This window comes from Pelodiscus sinensis, chromosome 20 (genome assembly GCF_052426305.1).
Source record: "Pelodiscus sinensis isolate ZL-2025 chromosome 20, ASM5242630v1, whole genome shotgun sequence".
Lineage (NCBI taxonomy): Eukaryota > Metazoa > Chordata > Testudines > Trionychidae > Pelodiscus > Pelodiscus sinensis.
The window spans coordinates 29,046,823-29,055,671 of record NC_143071.1 but is presented as its reverse complement, the minus strand read 5'-3'; the positions used below and the strand labels follow the sequence as shown (position 1 = coordinate 29,055,671).

The window sequence follows — 8,849 nt, the reverse complement described above, 5'->3', positions numbered from 1 at the left end:
TCCGTAAAGCTGAATTATCCTTGAGGAAAACCCTCAAGACTTACACATTACTGGGGAACTGAATCCCACTCTTCAATGAGCCCGGACTCCAGCCAGGTGTCGCTGGCCTGCCCGGAGCTCCAGGCTCCCCACTCACAGACCCAGCCAGGGCAGTGGGGCGCTACAGCTGTAATGTCTGCAGGGGAGAAAACAGACAAAGGCCTTGTCTACACTGGCATGTTTTGTTGCCAAAACCTGCCTTTTGGTGACAAAACAGTGAGAGCGTTTACACTGCCGTGCAACTTCTGTTGGGAAAGACACTTTTAGCCCTGCCAGAGACCTTTGTCTATTCCCCTCCCTTTATTGGCAGCAAAGAGCCAGTGTGGACTCTGTTGTTTGTTTTGTCACAAGAACTAGCTTCTGTCAGTATCCCACAGTGCCCGCCCTGATGGCTGTGCTTGGTGTTTTGCGATCTCTGCTGCCCTGCAGGCATGTGCCCCTCCCCTTTCAAAGCCCTGGGAATTATCTGACAGATGAGTGAGCTGCTCCCTTTGGGGAACAAACAAAGAGCAAATCATTGGACTGTTCCTGTTCTGCCTGCTAGGAACCCAGCGGCAGACAGGCTGCTGCTGCAGGGGGAGGGCTGGAGAGATGACTGTGCTGCTTAGACACTCCTCGGCATGGAGAGCTCACAGAGCAGCTCTACCTTCCCACAACACTGCACTGTGGGATGCTCACCCATGGTGCTTTGCTCTAGCTGCCAAGAGGGTGCTAGCAAAGTGGCCATGAAATGTTGACAGGGGGAAGCAGAAAAACTGGTTTGACCAGTTTTCACTTTTGCCCACTTTTGCATGTGGACAGCACTTTTGTGCCCAAACCTTCCCCATGTAGACATAGCCTAGCAAACTTGTGTCATCACTGGGGATGTTTAATTGAGGTGACCACACACCCATCACCAACGTCCAGACACTTCTGTGCCAGTCGTTCTAGGGTGATGAAATACTCATGTCAAAGGCAACGGGGTCCTTTAAATAAAACAGGGTTGGACCCTCGTGTCTCTGCAGTGACACAAGCAGGATTCTGTCCCTGGAGGGTGCCTGAATGAGTTTATCACAAACAGCCACAAGCAGCCAAGTCCTTGGTGTTTCCTGGGCCTCCCAGCCCCACCAGTCCAGTGCCCCTGAGTTGTCTCAGTACCAGCCACCCGTTTACTGTGGCGCATGGCTCTCAGCGCCTTGCTGAGGGCACCAGTTCAGCCCCACGTTCAACGGGAAGTGCAACACCAGCTGAGTCCCGGTGCCATTTCCTGCTGCCTCTGGGCATTCCTCCGAGGTCTCCCAGTCATGCACTGGCCAGCAAGACCACAGGTGTTTGCACTGTGGCCACCTGCAGGAATTGCACATTGCAGACAATCCAAGGATCCTGGTCAGTGTTCCCAGTAAGCCGTGTGCTTGGGTGGCCACACAGGAGAGATTCAAATGCTGCCCGTCTGATTGACAGAGGACCCACAGAACCCCCAGCAGGCAGCATGTGTTTCTCCTGATAGTGCACATGCACACAACAAAACTTATTCCGCACATGGATGGAAACATGAGAGGGAACATAGAGAGCATTCCCGTGGGGGCATCTCGGCGAGGTTGGGTTCTAGGCACAGCTCTCTGCCTAGGCCCTGTCTGGAGTATTCTGTGGGCCTTGCTCAGGCCTTCCGCTTCACCAACAGGAGCCAGGGGAACACTGCCGCCAAAAGGGCCACCGTACTGATGAGGAGAACAGCCAGGATAATGGGTGACTGGCAGCACCGCAGCCCAAGGGAGCTCATGGATGCCACGGACTCCGATGCCTCGTCCCCGTGTCCCGCAGCCAGTGATCTACAGCTCTCCGCCACCAGTGGCATCCCATGCTCGCTGATCATGAAGACATGGGCTTCCCGGGCCAGGCCCACCGGCCTGCCCATGGCATCCGTGGGGATGCCACACATACTGTGGCTTCTGTCGTAGCTCTGCACCGGCATCGCGAAATGGCTGGGGACCACCAAGGTGTTGTCTGGCACTGACTTGGTGAGGTGGGGCAGCAACGAGGGTGACAGAGCCAGCTCCATGGGTTGAGGGGGCTCCCCTGGTTTGGGAGGCCAGCGGGTGGCCTTCTTGCTGAGGAACGTCACGTAGCGGCAGACGGGGCAGACGATCATGCTCTGGACCTGCCCATCTAGCCGGGAGGAGAGCAGGCACTTCACCAGGCAGTCGTGGCAGAAAGTGTGGCCGCAGCTCAGGGTCCTCTGGGCAGCCGCCAGTGGATGGAACTTCTCATAGCACACAGGGCACTCCCCCAGGGGCTCCTCCTTGCTGGAGAGAGTCTCAGACATCCCAGCCAGGTCCGCCACACGCTCTGCAACTGGGCAGAAGAGACAGGCCGGGCATTAATGGCAAACAGCAATGAGAGCAGCGGGACCAGGGTACCTGGCGTAACACCCAGGTATTAATAGTCCACGCTCCCCGGTCTCTCTCCCTTGCACTCTGATTCCTTAAGGTAACTTCCTCTGCCCCCAAACTCCCAATTCACCACAAACACAACAGCCTCATCTCTGGCCCTTCCCTGTCCTTCCTGCCCACCAACCCCCGACTTCATCTCTCCGCCTTGAGAAAGATGCAGCCAGACCTGCCTTCTCCCATGGGAAATGAAGAGTGCCTGTACTACCTGTGCTTTACAGTGGTGGGCCAGGGGAGGGGAGAATCATAGAATCATAGAACACTAGGACTGGAAGGGACCTCGAGAGGTCATCGAGTCCAGTCCCCTGCCCTCATGACAGGACCAAATACTGTCTAGACCATCCCTGATAGACATTTATCTAACCTGCTCTTAAATATCTCCACAGATGGGGATTCCACAACCTCCCTGGGCAATTTATTCCAGTGTTTGACCACCCTGACAGTTAGGAACTTTTTCCTAATGTCCAACCTAAACCTCCCTTGCTGCAGTTTAAGCCCATTGCTTCTTGTTCTATCCTCAGAGGCCAAGATGAACAAGTTTTCTCCCTCCTCCTTATGACACCCTTTTAGATACCTGAAAACGGCTCTCATGTCCCCTCTCAGTCTTCTCTTTTCCAAACTAAACAAACCCAATTATTTCAGTCTTCCTTCGTAGGTCATGTTCTCTAGACCTTTGATCATTCTTGTTGCTCTTCTCTGGACCCTCTTCAATTTCTCCACAACTTTCTTGAAATGCAATGCCCAGAACTGGACACAATACTCCAACTGAGGCCTAACCAGAGCAGAGTAGAGTGGAAGAATGACTTCTCCTGTCTTGCTCACAACACTCCTATTAATGCAGCCTAGAATCATGTTTGCTTTCTTTGCCACAGCATCACACTGCTGACTCATATTCAGCTTGTGGTCCACTATAACCCCTAGATCCCTTTCTGCCATTCTCCTTCCTAGACAGTCACTTCCCATTCTGTGTGTGTGATCAGAGGCTGTGACTGGCACATCGGGGAAGAGTTCGGAGGGGAGCGAGCAGCCCTGAGAGATTGCAGGAGCCATCCAAAAAGTACGAGAGTCTAGAAAATCACGTGAGGGCTACAAGATGTAACAGTATAGTCATTATGCTAATCTCTCCATTCTAATTGGCTAGCAGTGGCGCACACGGCAATGTGTGTAGTGAATGATTAGGACACAGAATTGCATGACCTCTATGCAAATCAGAAGCCTCCAGCCAATCCAAATTGTGCAGCGGAAAGAAGAACGGGGCTGTGTGTTAGTACCTGCATGACATCCCAGTGAGACAGCTGCAGAGGGCTACAGATGTTAGGGAGCCATGGTGAGGCCTTTCTGGAAGAACATGCTATACAAGAATCTCAGCTGCTTTGGGCTCTTGGCTGCCTGGAGCAAGTCCCTAGCTGGGGCTCCCTAACCCAGACTGGTGCCTTGGTGCCGATGCAACGAACCGGCTAGGAAATGCACCATCTGCCCAGGAGGACCTTGAGGTTTGTTTGGAAGCAGGTTCAAAGCTCACTGGGGCATGGGATGAAGATGCCAGCACCTGCCATTCTGAAAGGAGGGGCCCCCGCAGCACTGGGAAAACCACATCCAGTGAAAAAATGGAGCAAAGTCAGGTCAGAAGGAAAAATGGGAAGGAAGCAAATCACAGGCTGGTCAGACTCACAGCGATCAGCATGCAATCAGGGAGGTAGCTAGGCAGGTAAGTGGCTAGGGAGGGAGATAAGTGGGTAGGGAGGGAGACAAAAGTCAGATTCTCCGCAAGTGATTTGGACATTTCATACACTGGAGACTGATTGAGTTGACCTCACCGCCCTGCCCGGGTGTAATGCTGGAGTCTTGATGATGCCATCTCTCCTCTCGGGAGACTGCAGTCCGCTGGTTAGTCACTGAAATGCTGCAACATCCGCAGCAGCAAGGCATGCCGCCTGCCCTACATCGTGCCTCTGGCCTGCCCTGCCCTGTAGGTTGAGACCGGAGCTCAGTCTCGCGGGCCTGCCCTTCGCTTCCCTGCTGAGGCAGACTGCCAACAGCGGGAGTGGTTTTTTGACCCCTAAAGTACCAGTCCATCCCCTGGTGCACAGAGCAGCCCTCCCGGGGACCCTGGCAGGTAAGCCGTTTACAGGGTCACTGAATTCACCGCCAGAAGGGACCATTATGATTATCTGTGATTTCCAGGCCAGACAGCTCCTCTGTGATTTCTGCATCAAACCTGCAGCAGCAGAGCTGCAACGGATCCTTTCCGAAGACTCTGCTTTTGCTTTACAGACGGCAAGTGACAGAGAAGCCTCCCTGCCCATAGGCCCGATGCCCAGTGACCCTCGCTCTTAACTCTCTGTCCCTTATTTCTAGCCTGAGTTTGTCTAACTTCAGCTCCCTGCCTTGCAACTCATCATGCCTTTTTCTGCTCAATTCCAGGGGCCTTTACTGCCAGAAAGCTCCTCCCCACGTAGATAGCTGCCACCTCTTAACCGTCCCTCAGAGAAACTAAATCAGTTTATGGTTGTGAATTCTCCCGCTGTCGTGGAAAAACAAGAGAGAGTCCTGTGGCACCTTAGAGACCAGCCGGTTTATTAGGTCATGAGTTTTTGTGGGTAAAACCCCCTTCCTCGGGTGAGCTGGAGTTGGATGTCCGACTCTCCCGAGGAAGTGGGTTTACCCACGAAAGCTCATGAGCTAATAAATCGGTTGGTCTCTGACGTGCCACAGGACTCCCCATTATGGTAAGGCAGGTTTTCCAAACCTCAGATCATTCTTATGGCTCTTTTTGGAGCCCTTTCCAATTTGTCCACATGCTTTGGTAAGTGGATACCAGACCTGGACAGTGTCCCTGAAATGGGCATGAGGCTACCTTCCGGCACTTTCACATCATAGTCCCCTTCCTTCTTTTTGCCATTGCTGGGCTAGGCGCAGTCTGAACAGGCATCGAGGCGAGAGACCCACACCCTAACTCACCCGCTGCCACATCCCAGCCATATTCCCTCCTGCACGGGGATCCCAGAAATCTTCGTGCACCATGGTCACACCGGGACAGCAGCTCCATGGGGATGGACCCTCTTCCCCTAGCACAGAACCCAGGAGGTATGTTTGGAGCCCGACAGGGACTTGATACTGGCATTTCCTTCCCTGTTAACCAAGTACAAGAGCTGCCTGTGAGAGGCTCCAGCCCCCAGCTCCCAAGCCGCCTGCCCTTGGGAACATCTTACCTTGTCTATGGCCCGAGCGCAATCGCTTCTCCACCCATCGCTCCTGCCTCCTAGGACCGCAGTCTGCCTGCGTCTGACCTCCCCGGCGATGCATGGGCAAAGGAGAATGAGTGTGAGCCACCTATATAACAAGTCAGGTTTGCTTTGTGCATCATCCCTTGTGCATTGCACAATGGCCATGGAGGGAGCAGGACAGCTCCCCGGGAGTGAATGTGGCGGAACTTGTTTGTGTTTTAAAAGCTTCTTGCTCCGTCTCTCCAGCTGGGAACTGGCCAGGAGCCAGCAGCAGGTGTCTGAGGTGGCAGGCAACCCAGAAACACCAGCAGAACACTGTTCACCTCCGTGTGGAGCTGGAATGGAGGCGACCATGTTCCTCCTGCTGCATGTCTCGCCAAGCTTCTCCCATGCATCCAACCCCCATACTGAATTACAACGTGGTGCTCCCACCAAGCAGGGCTGGATGCCCTGGTCTAGCAGCTGGCCTGTCTGGATCTGCTTCCACACTGAGGTTTGTAAGCACCTGGTTTGCCAGGTGTATTCCGAAGAAGGTTCCCTCTGGCCAAGCCAGGAGGGGCTGTGCTAAACTCGTCCCAGCTACCTGGTGCTCCTGTGTAGTCCTAATGCAATCCCCAAGCAAGAAGCACATTCAGGCTAATTAATAAGATGTTAAGGGCTTTCTGCAGTTTCCGTTCTTCCAGCTCCAGCCTTAAATCTGGCCCCCTCCGGCTCTGAGGTGGAGCTCTTCATCAGTGGCCACCTACATCTGAGTCTCCGTTGCTGGCTGGGGCTGAGACTTGCAAAGCTGCCGAGGGGATCTGGACACCCAGCTCCCAGGAGAACTGGCCATACACGTCTCTGAAGTGGCTCTGAGACTCTGCATGGAGGAGTTCCCAGCACACACCCTAGTGTTACAATGATATGATCTGCAGCCAGCCCATGCTATTGACCCGACAGCAGAATCACTTCTGTCCATGTCAGCTGGTGGGGAGGCCTGGAACCCTGCCAGCTGCCTGAAGGGCAGTATTATGACCTCACTTTACACGGGCAGGAGACGGCGCATCAGATGTGAGAACTACAGGCCAGTGTTCTGCTGGGCCATGTGGAGCCCTGCTCCAGGGCAGAATTCACAAGGCACAGGTGCACCTGAGATGCCATTTTGGCTCTTTGCTTGTTTGTTGGAGCTAAGGCCTGAGTTCAAGAACCCCCTGCACGTGGCATAGGCAGCATTGGATACAGCTCACCAACAGGCAACGGGTTTCATACTGCAGCATTTATCAGGTCCATAGGCATTGAGATCAGTGACCTCCCATTCTGACACCTTCTCTATGCAGATGACGTTGTTCTTCTGGTAGAGCCCCAGCTGGTTTCATGAGGCACTCCGGCAAAGGGAGAGGGCCTCGGCCCAGGCTGGCCTCCATGTTTCATGGGCAAAGATAGAGCTTCAAAACCGAAGATCGGGTCCAGTCACAACCAGTGTTCCCTGTATGCTGTGTGCTTGTGCCACCCAGCTGCTTAGCAGAGCACCCACGGCTAGCTTTTCTTTCTCCTCGCGGTCGCATTCACAGGTGCCTTGGTGCATGTAACAGTTTATTCACACATGGATGGAAAAGATTAGCGGGAACATTGGTCATGATCCAAGCTCTTTGAATAGTCAAACTGTCAGAGCCACCTCCAGCTTTTGCTGCGTGTGTTCAATCCTCACCAGTTACCCCAGCTCTCACCCAGCGGTTCTCCACTGGACTGGCCTTGCAGCATCTGCCAAGGGTGGCTTACAACCAATATGGAATCTGCATCTGTGACGGACCAGGCTGGGTCTGGGCGTCTGCTCAGGGCGAATTGCTCAAACTTGGGACTCCTTACAGCCCCCAGACTGGAGACCTTCCCAAATAGGCCACAAACCAGTCCCACAGAGCACTTCAGCTGCCTGCCTGAAGCCTCACGAGCAAAACCCCTCCGACAGCCCAGAAATATCCATGCCCCAGACGGCCCTGGGCCTCATACACAGAAGAGGGTTTTAGAACCCAATCTCACCTACCCCGAACATGTTCTGTCCAGTTCCAAGAAACCAGCCACAGATCCCAGGTCAATTTACCCTTTGGACCTTACCCACAAATCACGCTGGGCCAATCCTTTAGAATCTATATCTAAAGGTTTGTTACTAAAGGAATGAAAAGCATGAGAGTAAGATTGTTAAAGTATCATACGTTACATGCATCGAATCTCCCAGTTCTCAATGCAGGCTCCCAGCAGATATGTTATAACTGCTGGCTTAAAAGTCCTTGATGTACATCCTAGGTCAGGATGGGTCCACAGTTCTTTCCGGCTTGTGATTCCCTGCGAGGCCACATCTGGGGTCAGGAGCAGATTTGAAGACCAACATGGAGTCAGCCACATGGCATATTTACCCTCCCCCCCTTCTTCCAAGCTGGAGAGAGTCACATGGTTTCTGACCAGGCACCTAGATTCCTTCATAGGTGGGTCTCTGGTACTTAAGAGACCTCTTGTCCCTGGAGCCTTGCTAATTAGCATGTCCATAGGCTGAGCCCATTGCTCAACCACATACAGAGAAACTCCCAGTCTCCATACAGAGTACATATTCATCACTCCACACATGGACATTATACAGGTATATGAAGAGCACATACAGAATCAGTAGAAAGTAAGCTTTTGTTTGACACCTCACATGGCCCCCTTTGTACCAACGTTTGGGTCAAACACTCCCCCATGGGTGCAGCACTGACCTGGCTGCTTCCCTTAAACTCCGGTAACGTGACAACATCACAGCCTAGTTCAGGATCTAATTGAGCTGTACCCTCTCCATGCTGCTGTATAGTTGGGAAACATGGACATGGTGCTGCTCAGACTGGCCAAAGCTGGAGGCTTTCCACACACGTGTAATTCTTCAGTGAGGACTGGTCAGGATTTACTACCGAGGTGTCCTCACAAGTCTCTGGCTCCGTCAATGATAACCATTAGGCTGCTTGCGTGTGCGCTCAGTGACGTGGGCTGTGTCGACTTGTGCACTCGGTCTCCACAGCAGACCCCAAGAGAGCCCCAAAGACCACAAACCAGGTAAGAATCGAAGGTGCCAGGCCAGGTTTATTGTAGAGCGAAGCACAGTCACAGTTGTCAGTAGACTCTACTAAACCACTACGCACGTGTACTTGCCACA

The 8,849-nt window shown here is 53.2% G+C and overlaps 1 protein-coding gene across 1 annotated transcript; it reads right to left on the bottom strand.

The window, feature by feature from the left end:
• Positions 1–304: 304 nt before the first annotated feature.
• On the bottom strand, positions 305–6,640 carry RNF222 (ring finger protein 222). The gene is made up of 2 exons (XM_006112587.5): positions 5,678–6,640; positions 305–2,370 (listed from the first exon to the last, which is right to left on the bottom strand). Exons 1-2 carry the CDS (start codon positions 5,769–5,771, stop codon positions 1,676–1,678), a joined length of 789 nt encoding a protein of 262 aa, XP_006112649.4. The 5' UTR covers positions 5,772–6,640; the 3' UTR covers positions 305–1,675.
• Between the last annotated feature and the right edge of the window lie 2,209 nt (positions 6,641–8,849).